Source organism: Bradysia coprophila, unplaced genomic scaffold, assembly GCF_014529535.1.
Source record: "Bradysia coprophila strain Holo2 unplaced genomic scaffold, BU_Bcop_v1 contig_70, whole genome shotgun sequence".
NCBI classification, from domain to species: domain Eukaryota; kingdom Metazoa; phylum Arthropoda; class Insecta; order Diptera; family Sciaridae; genus Bradysia; species Bradysia coprophila.
The window spans coordinates 4,722,568-4,738,878 of record NW_023503941.1 but is presented as its reverse complement, the minus strand read 5'-3'; the positions used below and the strand labels follow the sequence as shown (position 1 = coordinate 4,738,878).

The window sequence follows — 16,311 nt, the reverse complement described above, 5'->3', positions numbered from 1 at the left end:
AAATCAAATACACTGACTAAAGCCACTACCTGATGCCACCGCGAACTTAAACGAGAAAGTTTCCACAGCTGGTTTTCGTAAATTTTGAAGTGTTGTCAGGGCTTCGAGTCTATAGCATTTGGGGGCTACATACAGCTGTCAAGATGTCAAGGTCATTTTATTTATTTATTTAAGTTATTTCAATCAATGACAGCATTTTATTTACCATCTTTGCGACCTCCGGCACATGTGGAGCGATAAATTCCGTTCATCACTTTTTTCGCTTTTGTGCCATACTTTCTCGGTACACGAAAACTGTTTTTTGCTGTTAATTTTCGGAAGCCTGTGTCAATGTATGTTTTTATCGAATTTAAGTTATTCGACTCCCACTTGACAACTTCTTTGAAATCGGCAGTTGTAAGTTGTAAGTATTTAATTCGTTGGAGTTCATGGTCAGTTTTGTTACTATTTGGTGAGAGATCCCAGTTTGTTGCAGCTGGGTTGCTAGACAGTTTCGCTGGTTGTGAGTTCAGATCGTGGTTTTGTGACAAAAGTTGGTCTGCATCCAATATTGTTGATCATTAGATCCGAAGAAAGTATAAATTCTAGCAGGTGTTTGTCCCTATTGTTCAATCTTTACCCCATGCCCATACATAACGATGCGCGTTTGCTGCTCATAAAATCCCACTGTTAAATTTACAACATACATGCTCGTGGAGTGCTGCTCCCTACTGAATGGATTATATTTCCATTCCTTCTATTTCGACCTTGAATTTTACCTGATCTGAATGAAGGTTCTTGAATCAGAGCAATGAATTTACTTGATAGAATTCAACTTTTTTGTTCCGTTGACACATCATGTGTTAACAAGTAAGTGTCTTACTTTACTGATGCTGATGAGCTGCGATGGTTTGTAATTTCCCTTCACTTCATATGCGCACAGAGTTATTACCTAATTCTTCTTTAAACGGAATTCCGCTGTTCGACCTTTTGAGTTTCTGAGACTGACTTTATTTTGCCGCGGTTTATTGACGAAGTTAGAGGAAACAATGTTCATGAAAGTGAGGGGGTTTGTTGTCTCAATATATGGCCGAAATCCCAATTCCTTCAGAGCCGATATGGAGTTTTCATCGACTCCAATGTCTGATGTTGTATCCTTATCCACCGACATGACCGGGTTTCCTGTCCGACTATCTACAACATAGCCAAAAAAAATTTTTGTTCCGGCTCAGAATCGTTGACAATCGTGTCGTGTCGTATTAACATTCGTAGACAATTTTATTTTCTCTTTAAACTGAGTGCAATGCTGCAATGGTGTATCACATTCTCGCTTTTGAAATACATTTTACACAGTTTTATGCTTGCGTGGCACTTCTACTTCCATCAGACCATAACCGAGATCGTCGACAGTGTATTCGTCGCCGTTTTCAACTTCATCACCTGTTTCGTATTCATATACGTCATCCTCGACGTCATCGTTTTCAGATGCGGTCCCGTTACTGTTTTCGTTTTCGTCCCCTATGTCGTTTAGTGCATCATCATAAAAAGGGTCATTTTCAGAAAATGTTTCAGGCCATAAAGGATCATCCTTTTTGTGAAAGTTTCTGATATTCTTTAAGCACAGCTTTTGCTCCTCGGAACATGAAATTATACGACGCAATTCAATGTCGTTGGCACCCATTGTGTCCGTTGGCCACACAATGCTTTCTATCCAATCCAAGTAAGATGTGATGCGAGTGTAAACTCCTGGAACCCCTGTTGCACATGATCGGCCAAATGACGTGATGCCAAACACGTAGTATGTTCTACCAGAGGTCAATGTCCTTTTCAATCGTCGGTGTAACGGTCCTGTTGACAAAAATTTTGGAAATTAATGCTCCAAAAATAAAAAAATGATTGCTGTCTGACCACCGCTATCTCCCTGCAAAGAAAATTGTGTTAGGTAATTCGGATAGGAATTCATTCAATTTTTTTAAAAGTTAACCTGACAAGTATCTCGGTTGCCTTTATTTACATCTCCAGCACATATTTGAGTGCTATTTAGATAACCGTTTGGTTGGTTTTCATCAGGTGGGAATGCATTAGTGCACAGTTCGTCAGCAAGAACGTCAATATTTACTTTGACCAAGTACTTGTCATCAGTCGGACCACCTAGAACGAAGTTGTGAAGATAGTCTGAGTTGTTCATAAAACAAAACAAAAAACATACCGAATGATGTGGCACCATAGCCTAGCGCTTCCAGGTGTTCCCATTGTAACGGATTATAAGTAATGTCTTGATCATAGATAAGATGCTCTGGAGGCAAGCAGGCAAATGGTGGGTTCGCGTACTGATCCCAATTAACGTTTTCATATCTTATCAATGCTATATCGTGATAATAGACTGGTGCCCTGTATCCAGGGTGCGAAATTATTTCGAGTATTTGATAGGTGGTGCGTGAATTCTGTTTTTGTAGATGTTCAGCGCCTGTTCGTACAACGTTCGGCTTCGGCCTGAAAATCATTTTCGCAAACATGTTTCATCTACAATACATCACGCTTTTTTGTAGTAAATGCTTTCAAAATCAAGATTCACGACGTGATAGTTTGGTGCTAAGAGGTGTGGTTTCATCCTCTTACACTGTTCAAAATATTTACCCATAAGATTCCGTGCAATGAGCCGCCGTCAGCACAAAAGTCTTGCTGATCACTACCCCTCCACATTTATATTGAGTCGTCCCGTTATAGCGCCAGCCAAGTGCTGCCTATTTACATTAAACTCTATTGTTACGATCATTTTTCATTTTGCTGCATGTACAAACCATATGAGAAACTGCGCCGGCTCGAATACCTCCGGATGGAGCAACTACAGTATAGGTCTGTCCGATACTATCGAAACATTTGTATTTGAATCCCATACGTGGACACACATTAACCAGCTCAGGAACACCAAAATAATGTTCACAATCTGAAATTTAGTAATTTATGAAATTCCGACTTACAAAAATATCAGCGGTTGAGCCGCGCCAACACGCAGAACAGCGAACACATATCGTACGTCATCAACTTACAAACTTCGTATTTCCTTTTCAATCCACAACAAACTATTGGAGAGCTGTCTGAATCATAAGCACATACAGTAACAGTAATATTACGTTCTCTGTAATCTCTAAGTGCGCCGGGACAATTTCGAACTGGCCTGCAAATGCCCTCGGATTGGTTGCCATTGAATCTGCAAGTAGAACCAACTTCGAGTTCGTAAGGATCACGGAAAACGAAAGTGGAATAAGTTAAATAAAACTGAACGTAGAGGATAGTGGTGATAGCGCAAAATGTAAACATCTTTGCTGACTATGAATTTGTGTCACGAATAGCAATATGAAACTCAAACTAAACATTGGATTATCAATGTCATCTAGTATCATACGAGTCATCATCGTTCTGTGATATACCAATATGTTCTAAAAAACAGGTTACCATCATCTTTACGATCAGATATATGACAGTTGTGAATGTTAGAAGAGGAAAAAATCGGTTGACTTAGCTCTTCGAAAACCTGTTTTTTTTTGTGGAACATGTTGGTATATAACAGAACCTAAGTTCTTTTAAAACTTAATATTTTCATCATCTACTAACTGGCTTACTTCCGTATTTGCTCGATTACGACAATTTAAGTTACGTAAGTCTATCTTTGATGACAAGGAATTTTTCGAATTGAATTGAATTGAATTTATTTCAACCGCCAAAGACTGGCAGAATAATCTGATACATTTACTAGGCATGGGCGATAATGATAATGATTATCGATAATTATCGATAATCGATAATTATCAACGTTTTGTATCGAAAATTATCAAAAAATATCGATAATCGATAATTATTAATATTTTGATAATTATCAAGATATCGGTAATTCGATATATCGATATTTCGGTCCGAAAATCCGATATTTATCGATATATTCCGATATATCGGTATATTATCATGAATTTTCAGATAAATATCAAAATATCGATATATTGATAATTATCGATAATTATTAAATTATCGATAACGATATGATTAATCGATTATCGATAATTTCTTTCGATTGATATTATCGATAATTTTGAACGTTTCACATCCCTAACATTTACATAAATACAAACATAGCCTGGGTCGTTTGACTGATCATTCGATGAATCGCCTGTAATAAATGTGGTCAACAAACGAAAAAAAAAAGGCTGCACGGCGCAACCAGTAAAAAACGATCTTTTCAAAAACAAGCTTTAATCCTTAAGCATTATCTGCAATTGATCCAGATTTTTTGGATGATTGATTTATATAAGATGGAATTAGTGTGTCTCGACCAAACTATTTTTTTTTTGATCGCCCAAAAATTTGAATTTTTGCTGGCATTGAAGAATGGAAATTGTTTCGAAGATCTTCCTCTATCGAAATAATTGACGAATCATCAAATCTTGCTAGAACAATAGCAGGTTTGTACTCGAAGAAGCTCAAAATTTTCTTAATTGACGATGGTATATCTGTATTCAGTTCCCTTTCCAAAGGAGCGAAAAAACCATCACCGTATAGTGACAAAATTTGTAACGGTAAACAAAGGCACTAACATACGAAAGTGTAGACTCAGTGTCTCTAAACTGCTGCACTCTTCACATTTGACAAAGAGTGTAACGATTTTGATGAATGAACACTTTTAATGAAGGTCAACGACCACATTTATCTAATATTCCGATTCGCCTGGAGAATTTTAAAAATCGCTGTCTTCATGTGGGAACTTAATCCTGAAAAAGTGCATTTCACAATAAATTCCTAGCAAATCTGATAAAAATAAATTTTATTTCTATTTTATGCTCATCATCAAGAAACCGATTTTTGTAGACCTGTTGTTATCACCGAAAACATCTAAATCACTTCATATAACAGTCTGAAAAAAATCTTCTTTATTGATCGCCATATTTTTCTCAGAGAATTGATATCAGTCACTATACAGATTCATAAGTAAAATATATCTCCTTCATCTTAAAAAAAACTTAATATTTATTATCTACGATCAAAATAAAAACGAATTTAAAAACAAAAACATAAGAAAAAGACCCGTACGAATTCTGTACGCAATAAGTCATATTATCTTCAAACCACATCAATGCTCTCTCTAGCAAGGAAGCTAACTGTGACGAAAGTCAAACAAAGACCAAGATATTTCGTTTATGGAAAGTAGGTTGTATGGGAAAGAAAGCCACTAGATAGATCAGACCTTAGACGAATTATATCTTGATGATCTAGACTAGAAATTACGAACAAAAGTACGTAAAAATTGTGTCCCCTACATGAAAAACGAAATATTTGGTCGTGTGAGAATTGGTGGGCAAAGTAGCGCGAAGAATTTAAATTCTTTTCCAACACATATGCGTTAAATTTAAAAAACATTTAAATATGGGAATGATTAGTGTGAGTTTAAAGGTGGGCACTTCATTATAAGATGGAGACCACTATAAATTGCTGCAAGAAACATAAAAAACACTTGAAAAAGCAGACTCTTTACCTCATACTAACCCTCACTTTGAAAAACACGTTTCCTGCACCATATATTTAGAGTAGATTAGCTAAAAATTGTCCAGAATTTTAGAACCAAAACTACGTTCCTGATACTTGATTTTGAAGATGCTAAATTGACAAATATCAAAAATGTCAACGCCTACGTGTATTAGTGCAACATTCTTCGTAAAATCTTACGAAATATATAAACTGATTTTGCCGTACGAAATTCCGGCCTAGTAATGATTAGTCTATGGTAACTACACTGCGTTGTTAAATCTCTTCATTTAAACGTATCACTAGACTATTTCTCACAAAAGGTGTGTACGTACTTATACCGAGTGCGGAACATAAGAAAAGTACACACCATGAGTGTATTGAGTATTTATCTATTTTGAAACAATATTACTGTAATAGGAGCACGTACAGCGGAAGCGACTATCACTAGTGATGGGAATATATTTTCCTCGGAGCAATACACTCTCGCAGTATACAGTAATTTTGACAGTCCCGTTCGAACTCAAATGAACATGCAGTTAAATACGCAGCATGCTGAATATAGTTGTTGTATGGTTATCTGGTCTATCTATAGTTTCCGTAAACAAAATACCTCGAACACACCCAACACATAATCAATCACTTACCTCTTGACAGCAACTCTCTAATTATCATTTTCACCGAGATATTCCATTTTTACTACATCGAAAATGCCGGATGACAGCGATTTTGTTGTGCACTGATGACTGTACTGACGCGGTCTTCATTACCTTGCAAATAAAATCGAGAGGAGTCAGTGGCAGACGCTGCTAGATAGCATGAGTATGTGTGCATGACCCTAGTTCGTCAAAAACCCAAGCTTGTTGGTTTGTGAATGGTCTTTTAAGAGTTATCTGACAAGAAACACATATTTCGTACGGGTCTGAAGGAAGCTTCAGGGACTATTTGTGAGAAATGTATTTTGAGAAACAGCTAGAAATCGATCTCTCAATATAGTCCCTGGACAACCTACAGCTAATCACCGTCAGTCTACCTAATTTGAATGAATAATAGAACAGGTTTAGATGCTACGAAATGAGTTTGAATGTTACGAAACGAACGATGAGGCGTCTTGCAAATACAATCATTTTGATAACAAAAAAAATACCGGTGACGAATATGAGAGGGTCGCCATGTATTTGAAAAAAAGTTTTCGCAATAAAAATATTGGACGCGCTCTTGAAAATGTTGTACCTTCGTCTCCGCTTCAAGATCGATTGGCTTTTTTTCTTATAACAGTCTTAATCAGTTAGTCGTCACTGTCTTGTGTAGTTGAAAAGAATGCCTCTAATCGTTCAGATGTTAGTGCTTAGTTCTGTGGTACGTAAAATGTGGACTCTGTTTCGCGTGAATGTGATTGAAACGATTTATTGAAATTTGATTTGTTTGCTCGTTATATTTACACTGACACAGGTAGCCGTATCGTGGGCCGATGTTGCTGAAAACTTAGCACTGTACCAGAAAACGGCCGACCGTTCATTCACTGACATACAAAATAATTTGAATGCGCAACGTCAGGTGTACAACCAGGCATTCGCTAAGTTAAATGACGACGTTAATCAATCGGTGGACATTAAAGTTCGCCTCGCCCGGGAACAAGTTCAGAACGAATGCAATCGACAAGTGGCCGAACTGACGCGTCAACTCCAGGAACTGACAATTCGAAGCAATTCCGAAAAAGTACGTCTCCAAGCGGAACTACAAACGCAAAGCCAGAACACCGATGCACGAATTGGTGAAATGAGTAAAAATCATCAAATCGAATTAGCCCGTGTCCGTTCCGAATTGAATGCAATCAATGCACAGTCATTGGACAATTTGCGCCGACAATTGGAAGGTCAAATCAGTGTGGCTCAAAGTGAGGTCAATCGAATCCAAACGCAGCATGAATCTGCGTTGCAGAATATTCAACAGGAATTGGAACTGACGCGTCAAGATGGTGAGAATAGCTACCGAAATGCTCAACGAAAAATACAGCAGTACGTTTGAAGTAGTTGCCACTTTTGATGCTTCCTGCAGAGAGTGACAATAAGTTCTTTGTGAAACGATATTGCGTTTCAAATGAAATACAGTGAACCCCAACCAAATTTATGGCGAAATTTGCATCACATTTTCTTCAGCTGGCTGGTCCACTCATGCAACCTCACTTCGTTATACCTTATTCTACGAGTTCAACAGTTATATGTGCGTGTGGTAGCAGTAAAAACGTAAACACATATGTATAATAAGGCAGTGAGGTTGGATGAGTGCGCCAGCTGAAAAATAGCTGAAGCAACTTGCGTCTTAGATTTCGTTGGGCTTAACTGTACATCCATTATGCAAATAAAAAGTTGTCCAACAATCGATCCGGTCTATTCAATCAATCAATTCTGCTTGTGCATTCGGTGAATCTGTCTGAATATTTCTAAAAACGAGGGGTAATTACCTCCCAAGAGTGTTTTACCACCGTCTAAAACAACTCGTTAGATGCGAATTATTGAAGGAGAGACACAATAAGAACCGTATAACTGTCAGCAACCAAGTAGTAGCAGAGTTCGCGACACAAATAACCAACGAAAATGTCAAAATAGACATAATCTTACAGTCGCTATTGGGTCACTTGCTTTTCAATAATATGAGTAGGCATGTCAATCAAAATCATTATCGACTATGTCTTAATAGGAGCCCCAACTTCACGTTGAATGTGATGAATGTGACAAGCAAAAGTAATTTACGGTAGCGTAGGTACAGCAATTGTTTTTTTTTAGCCCCATTAGACTTTCTTTGGAGGGAAAAATTATCGAGAATAAGGAGATATTTGTGTCAGTATATGCGTGTGAGCCTATCTACTTGCGAGGAGCAAGCATAGATGAAATATGTAGCAAAGAACAAAAATCATTTGCTATCGACAACAATGCAAGAAGTAAGCCAAGACCTGTGGTAAATGTAATCTTAAATAGTAAAATGATAGGCAAAACAAACGAAGTACAAGAGATTTTTTTTTAAACACTTATAACTTAAACGCTCTGAACAAAAGAAGTAAAAGATTTAATGACTATATTATGTACATTTAACGTTTCTGAAAGGTTTCGTGGATTTCACTTATGAAATATTAAGGAAACCATTTGTTAAGATTTTCTCTTGGCATTTAAAATCTATTTTCTGTGAAATTTCAGGTGTAATTTGGGGTTTTCTGACAGGCCTTGTAACTAGGCATACGGATAATGTACGGGCTATCGAAACAATATTTATTTTCGTGATGGCTTATTTGGTCGATTTTAATGCGGAAATTCGAATTCTAAACGGAAAAACCTCCATATTAATTTGGCTATATTGCCTAAAACACACGAACAATTTTGCATTGATCGGATCGACAATTATGCAGCTGAATTTTTTTATAAAAATAATTTTGACAGACAGGCTTGTATGGAAATCCAACATAACAACGAAAAACATTTTGAATTTTCATACAAAATTAAAATTTTTAACGGTCAAAAATTATTTTTATAAAAAAATTCAGCTGTACTGCGTTTTCCATTGTCATCTGGTATCCACCACAGACTAAGTAGTGGTCAATAATTTTCTTACAAGAAATAGTTATTTACGTATCTGTTGTGGACGGTATAATGTTAGACAGTTGCGCGAGTTGTAGCCCGAACGAAGTGAGGGCGACAAGCAAAAGTGGCTAAAACAAACCGCCCACAACAGATGCGTATACAACTTTTCATGCTGAGGGTCTTAATTAGGAAGAAAATTACGTAACTTATGCCCAAGGCATGAAAAGTAAATAGCCTCAATACAAACAACGCACACACGCCTCCAGTAGTAGCGGCCTAGTCGATTTGTCGCAAATTTTTGCATGCGACATTTTGTCGTATTGGCACCACAACAAAAAAAATGACATTTCACATTTTGCACAACGAAATTTTTTGGAATAGCGATGCAGAGCATCAAATTTTCATTCCAAAACCACATTCATCGAAACACTACCCATGCATGTTTGGTATGCACGTGAACCGTTAGAAGTTCGCCGAAATTATCCATTTTTTACCATACTTTCTCATGCTCATGACTCAGTGTGGATGAATTTTAAACCCAATAAGACCCAATCTGCCCGAAAGTACATGCAATTACCTTTCTAATGACACCCCAGACGACCTTGTACGTTTCGTTGCCTACGAGAAATTAAGAAATTTCCATAAGAAACGTGCATGTTTTCGGGCTTTGGTCACCTCTCACTAGCCACACAAATTTAGAAGAATTTTTTTGAAACAGGTATTGGCTTCCAGGGACATATCTAGACACATATCAAAAATTCCATTAGAAAATGCGTCCGATTTCAGCAGGCTGTTTTTCAAAAGAATCTCTCAGTGGAAAAATAGGACATTTCTGGAAATTTCAAATTTAATGATTTTCTCCCCTCAGCAAAATTTCCTGCTGTTGGCCTTTTCAGCTATACGCCCATAAAGAGCCTCATATCGGGCTCGCCCAAACCCAATTCTTCACATTTTCTAGCTCTTTAATGCTGGAAATTTGTTGTTTCGACATGGTGCTATGTACGTGTTTACACGTCTCAACAACAGAAATATCCCAGGTAGACAGTAATGTATACTATTATTGAAAATCTGGGTCGTCGTAGCCGAATCGATAGAATGAGATGCATAAACAACAAGTTAAGGAATTACGTACACCTTGTGCGTGCGTAAAATAGAATAGACTCGCAAGGAATTGTTTATTAAGTAGCGACAACCACTGTATGGAAAGGGTCATGGTGTGCGTCTACAGAATCTGTGCAAGTTAAAGTCTAGTACACAGATCTTGGGACCGTTAATGCCTGAAAATGAGCGTTTACAGCGCGTTTGATTTTTTTTTTGACAGATGGCTCAGACAGTTTGTGAAGAATGTCTTAAAAATGCTTGAACAATTGACTAATGAAAAATGATTGGAAAAGGTTGACATATCTAAGGCTGACTTCTGTCAAATACTTTTCATGCTTGATGTAAACCTGATGTAAACTTTGCACAATTTCACGTGCTATGCCTTAACAATGACTCATTGAATTCCACAATACTATTCCACAATGTCGATATCTCCTGTTTAGCAAAGACATACATGATACTGCAACCCGGTTTAACCTAATAGACTTTGATGATTACTTTGCATCGTACGAGTCTGATGAATATTTTTGGTATTGGGTGTTCAAATTCTGCTTGCAGACAGGTTTTTATTTAGAATTAAGGAAAAAACAACTTCTCACCAGAATTGAAATTCTCATTTATAGGTGTGCGCCGATCAAATATATCGACGGCGGCGTGCAAAACTCTATCAGATTCAATTACGATAAAAAAAGTAATTGTTAAGGCGGTTCATGAACGAATGAATGAGTTTTCAGTGCACTTGTGCAGTCAACTAATTTCAGCCATGTGTCGGAAAAGCTCAATCGGCAGAGCGATGGACTCACGCCCTATATGTTTCGGGTTCGAGACCCATGTCAGACATAGTTCATAGGGGTTTTCCTATTCGTAAATGAGTAATCTCTGCTGTTAGTTAACACTAATCAGGTCTAATATTCACTACCGATGTTCTAATACACCAAACAGACCAATCATACGATTTACAATTCACAATTATAAAATCTCTCTAAAGTATGGGAAATCCTAATTACAGTCAAAAGCTGTTAATTCGCTATTTGAATTTGATAGTATTTGAGTTATTAAACTCGAATTTTTTGTTAGGTCGCACGAAATTTACAGCGTCACTTGCAATCTCCGTAGTACAAATTGGCAGACCACGTTCACTTTTAATTGTCATTTATATCACGGAAATGTTTTGGACAGAGAGATGAAAAGTTGGCGACTGGGACGTCGCTTCGACTTTTCATCTCTCTGGTTTTGCAAAGATCGCAAAAGTAGAATATTGAAGTGAAATGACAGTAAACTAAACGTCTAAATCCCAACCAAACAGTGATCTATAATTTTCGAAAATTTAGGTTCTTGTTATCTTGTTAGGTTGTATTCATAAATGACAAAAACTCTGCCATTGGGGAGATACTAAAAAAAAACTTTCTTTAAACGACACTTCTCTGTTGCCTGTCTCTTTTCAAATCTTGAGTCGTTAGCATGAAACTAAAACTTCTTGATGCCTAATTAATGCCTTAATGCCTGTCTGGATTAAACTAAATGCATTTTGTTTTCAAGTCACTGAAAACTATCAACGCCTGATGATATTTTTTCACCGGCTGAGCACCTACAGTCAGCGACGTGTCGGCCGATGTCGGCAACGCACACCTTTATTCTCATATCGATATTCTGGTACTCTAGAAAAAAAATCGTTTTACATCACTTCTGGGAGTATCACAATAGAGGTGAACCATAGACGCACACACACCAAACATTGCGTACAATGAAGATTCTGGAAAATAGCAGTAAAATGCTGAACTCTGCTTTCGGACTATTGAAAAACAAAACTGTATCTAGCGACAAGAAATGGGTGAATCCACTACCGAAGGTGGAATCTAGAGGTACCCGCTGAAACGTTGATAATAGCCACAAAGGATCGGATTTGCAAGTTTCAATATTTAATTTGATACATTCTTCTGGCATTAGAAATTAAAAAAAAAACACCAAAAGAATTGTAGACTGGATCTGCTATTTATTGTAGGTGACTGATGTGTGAAAGTATGAAAATTCGTATCATAATTGATCTATCCTATGATTGATAAGCTCTGCGTCAACGGTCGATATGAGCCTGCGGTCCATCATCCATCACTTCTACGACACATGTTCCTGATAGTGACAAAGCGTCGGTCTTAGAAGCAATGAAAGTCTAGAACAGGTATGGTCAATCGGCGAATTCGTCTTAAACGCACTCACATTTTATGTCAAAATAATATGAAAATGAGCGCGTTTAAGTACGAAAATCAAATGTTTATGTCCTCCGGGCGGACAATAGACCATACCTGTTTTACACTTTGATTGTTTAGAAGTACAACATACTGTGGGAAGAATGTACTTCCACAAATGAAACACTGAGTTGTGTTGCTAGCCGAAGCTGGTGATTGAATGAATTTACAAAGAATGCTTTGGTAATACAAAGTTGGTATGTATAAGCTGTTCAAGGGTTGCTGTGACTCTATACAATTCAATAGATTCCTGAGGTCTGTGTCAAAAAAGTTTTGGAATCGCTACATATACTAACCCAGCCGAACCAGAGAGTTGCTAATATGACGACTGGGTCGTTTCGACGGATAGAGGGAATATGTCGAATGACAGTTGGGTTTTTGAGAGAGAATTCAATACATTTTCGCTCAACCAATTTCAAAATCATTCGACATATTCCCTCTATCCGTCGAAACGACCCAGTCGTCATATTAGCCGAACATGATGAATTTCAGATGCGACACAGAAAATATAAGTTCGGCTTACAAAAGCTTGTTGACATTGTCCACTTGACTCGATGCATTCGATCGGTCGTTTGTGTTGGCTTTTTTTCAGTAAAGTAAAAAAGCAAAAGTTTTTGTTTGTTTTGAAAGATCGAAGAATTGAGCACACCCAATGCTCATTATTTACTAGGAAGAAGAAGAATTACCAGAATTTTGGTTACTACAACAAAAAATAATATTGCGGAGCATTGAGATAAGATATTGTTGGGATCAAAAGTCGGTCTATTCCAACCGTCAAAGTGACGTTTTAAACGTCAAACTAAAGACTGTATACTTTGGGGAGGTCACTCAGACCGCCATTTTATTAGAAGGAGAGAAGCGTACTTATCATTTCTCTGACTGAAATAGAATTAATGAAAAATCAACAACTTTGTGACCAATCGCATAAAATCTACTTTAGTTTGACGTTTAAAACGTCACTTTGAAAATTAGAATAGACGGGCTTTTGATCCTAACAGTCTAATATTACATCAATGATTGTAACAAACCTTACGAAGCAATATGGTCTACCCCTAACGTATGGTATGATTGTGGTCTTTCGTTACACAAAATGTACTAATTACATTATGTGTATATGAACATATATGTTACACTCAATGTTTAGTGTTTTTTTTGGTGAGAGAACATAATTTTCCTGTGCGTTATGCATACATGTGTGAGATGGGAACGATATGAAATTTAAAAATAACATGCGGTATTTTTGAAATCACATAAAACGTTCACCGGCAAGAATTTACGTCTATCAGTATTATTATTAGTTACCCTAACTGTTGAACAGTCTCGGAATAGTTGTTCGGATATTTTTGCGCAATAACTTAATTCAAACGGTAAAATTTTGTGGTAATTCTTTTCATTTTCCATGTTTATTTGTCCAGAAAAAAATATTTTTTTTTGTTTGCTCTAAAGAATCAACCCATAATGGAACGTTTATGGCATAAAGAATCCGATGCAGTCGGTGCAACATATGTCGATCTGTTCAAATCCGTACCAAAATCGATTATCAACAATGTACCGTCATCGAATCGATGTTGCAAGAATAACGAGACGTCAACCGCGTTGCGCACCGAGGGCAATAAAAAATTTCTGGCAGAAAAATGGGAAGATGCGATGCAATACTACAACTGGAGTTTGTGTTTCGCCGAAAATGAATCTGAAAATGTTGGCTTAGCCTACGCAAATCGATCGGCCTGTTTCTTCCACATGAAAATGCACGACAAAGTTATCGTTGACGTTGAATTGGCGAAGCGATCGAACGTGCCTGATCGCCTGTTGCCGAAGCTGCAGCAACGCAAACGGGACAGTGAGAATGTGAAAAAAATTCAGTCACGTCAGTTCGAGTGGACACCGAAGTTAAGCTATCCGGCCAACGAAAATTGGCCGTGTATGTCTGATGTCGTCGAAGTGAGAAGAAATGTGGAATTCGGTCGACACATGGTGGCTAAGTGTGATATTCCGGCTGGTAAAATTATTTTACTGGAGGAGAACTTTATGATGGTGAAGAACAATGACGAGCCGCTGTGTTATACGTGCTTCCGCAATCAAGCCAATTTCATACCTTGTGCAAAATGTTCAGTGGTCATCTTTTGCAGTACCGAATGCATGGACCGAAACACGACACATAAATTCGAATGTGGAACGTTTTTCCACACGTTGCACATAGAGGACAAGTTCCAGATCAAACTCATTCTATTGGCCATAGAACTGTTCGACAGTGCGGAAAACTTGATGAAATTCGTTGATGAGATTCTGGCCGAAGATCCGTCAAAATTGCCCGCGGCGTTACATGACGCGAAATCGAAGTACCATTTCTTCTTAAAATTGGGAAAAGTGCCACCGACGACATTCGACATCACTTCCGAAACATACAAAATCTGTCGAAACGTAATGGCGATTCCGAAAATCGGAGATCTATTCAACACAACGGAGAAGCAACGTTTCATCACTCATTTGGTCGCACACCATTTCCTCGCTACGAACAATAACACTTACGGTGACGAATCGAACACAACCGTCGCATTGGTCCTGTCGATGTTGAACCATTCGTGTTCGCCAAACTTGCACAATTATGCGGTTCGACATAAAAGATGCAGCGTGACCATTCGTCCGGTCAAAAAGGGCCAGCAATTGTTTACAACGTATTTAACCGATGGCGAAAAACCGTTGGAACAACGACAAAAAGAACTGAAACAATGGTGGGGATTCGAATGCAAATGCGAATATTGTCGCTCGGGGAATCGATCGATGGACGTGAAAATGGCGCTAACGAATCCAACACTCAGATACGTGCTCGCTAATTATTCAATCAAAGAAAATCATTCGGTTGTGATGGACAAATGCCTCAAATTTCTGAACAAACGGACCAATGCGCCCTGGTCGATGGATATTCAAGTGATGGCAGCTGTGTTGGGACATATTTACAATGCAATGCAGACATAATAGGCATAATTGTGTGTCATTCATTCAATGTTGATAAGATATTTTATCGCATGCGGAGCGTGTGGATGGGTGTTATGTACACGACGGAGACATAAGGGCCTCGTCCTGGAGGATAAAGAATTTACAAGCAAAATTACAGCTCCAGCTCACTGCGATAAAATACCTTATTGACCCAACATAGCAATAATGTACCGTTACATTTGCCTCATATCGAAACTAGGGTCGGCGTACCAGTCTCCGGACATGTTATCAGCAATAGGACAGGACATCTATTGTTCTTTTAATGATAAACTAATTTATGAATGAAATATCAATAGGTGGCCGACTAGATGGTATACATGTCCGGAAACTGATGCCCGTCACCGTGCGACATTTAATCGATTTGTCAATTAATCGAAAAACATGTGTTTTCATGTTCTCGAATAATATTTTGTGTGTTGACAACAACTAGACAACCGGCGTGCTGTTTCTTTTACAAATTTTGTTAATATTTTTGTGTGAGTGACCGACACATTTTTGAAATTTTTGTCTCGTTTTAATTTGTGATTAGTTTTACGCAATGAAAGTATAAACCAGGTATGGTCTGTTCATACAAGCCGGAGGACATAGCGATTTCATATACAGTGTTTAAGGAGAGCGATTTTTGACTACTTTGCTTAAACTGGTCTCGGGGTCATACGTCAAAATGAGAGAAATCACATACAAATTTAAACTGAGCTCAACTCTCAATTTCCTTTTTCATTGATGAATATTTGACAGCTGACCCCGAGACCAATTAAATTTAACTGGTTTTCGCTCCCCTTAAACACTGTATAAACAAACTCACCTCTCATGATAGGTGAGTTTCTATAAATGAAATCGCTATGTCCTCCGCTCCACACAAAGTTTGACATTCGACCATACCTTGTGTTGACGTTCATTGG

The 16,311-nt window shown here is 37.8% G+C and overlaps 3 protein-coding genes and 1 long non-coding RNA gene across 7 annotated transcripts; 3 read left to right on the top strand and 1 right to left on the bottom strand.

Annotated features, from left to right (window-relative positions):
* Positions 1-1,211: 1,211 nt before the first annotated feature.
* On the bottom strand, positions 1,212-3,330 carry LOC119083831 (serine protease snake-like). Its single transcript, XM_037193630.1, has 7 exons — positions 3,030-3,330; positions 2,781-2,926; positions 2,617-2,723; positions 2,189-2,472; positions 1,964-2,130; positions 1,888-1,900; positions 1,212-1,827 (listed from the first exon to the last, which is right to left on the bottom strand). Exons 1-7 carry the CDS (start codon positions 3,298-3,300, stop codon positions 1,325-1,327), a joined length of 1,491 nt encoding a protein of 496 aa, XP_037049525.1. The 5' UTR covers positions 3,301-3,330; the 3' UTR covers positions 1,212-1,324.
* Positions 3,331-6,049: 2,719 nt separating this feature from the next.
* LOC119083856 lies at positions 6,050-16,193 on the top strand. Its single transcript, XR_005088960.1, has 4 exons — positions 6,050-6,060; positions 6,307-6,315; positions 9,072-9,079; positions 15,998-16,193. It is a non-coding gene; the product is annotated as an uncharacterized LOC119083856 (long non-coding RNA).
* On the top strand, positions 6,758-7,687 carry LOC119083843. 2 transcript variants are annotated; one of them, XM_037193649.1, is made up of 3 exons: positions 6,758-6,852; positions 6,946-7,576; positions 7,609-7,687. In XM_037193649.1, exons 1-2 carry the CDS (start codon positions 6,814-6,816, stop codon positions 7,519-7,521), a joined length of 615 nt encoding a protein of 204 aa, XP_037049544.1. In that variant the 5' UTR covers positions 6,758-6,813; the 3' UTR covers positions 7,522-7,576; positions 7,609-7,687. The 2 variants fall into 2 exon arrangements, with proteins under 2 accessions (XP_037049544.1, XP_037049543.1); XM_037193648.1 differs by having other exon boundaries at positions 6,946-7,571; positions 7,604-7,686.
* Positions 13,588-15,989, top strand: LOC119083830 (SET domain-containing protein DDB_G0283443-like). 3 transcript variants are annotated; one of them, XM_037193629.1, is made up of 2 exons: positions 13,588-13,779; positions 13,859-15,989. In XM_037193629.1, the coding sequence occupies exon 2, from the start codon at positions 13,871-13,873 to the stop codon at positions 15,386-15,388; it is 1,518 nt and encodes a 505-aa protein (XP_037049524.1). In that variant the 5' UTR covers positions 13,588-13,779; positions 13,859-13,870; the 3' UTR covers positions 15,389-15,989. The 3 variants fall into 3 exon arrangements, with proteins under 3 accessions (XP_037049524.1, XP_037049523.1, XP_037049522.1); XM_037193628.1 differs by having other exon boundaries at positions 13,588-13,789; XM_037193627.1 differs by having other exon boundaries at positions 13,588-13,792.
* Positions 16,194-16,311: the final 118 nt, after the last annotated feature.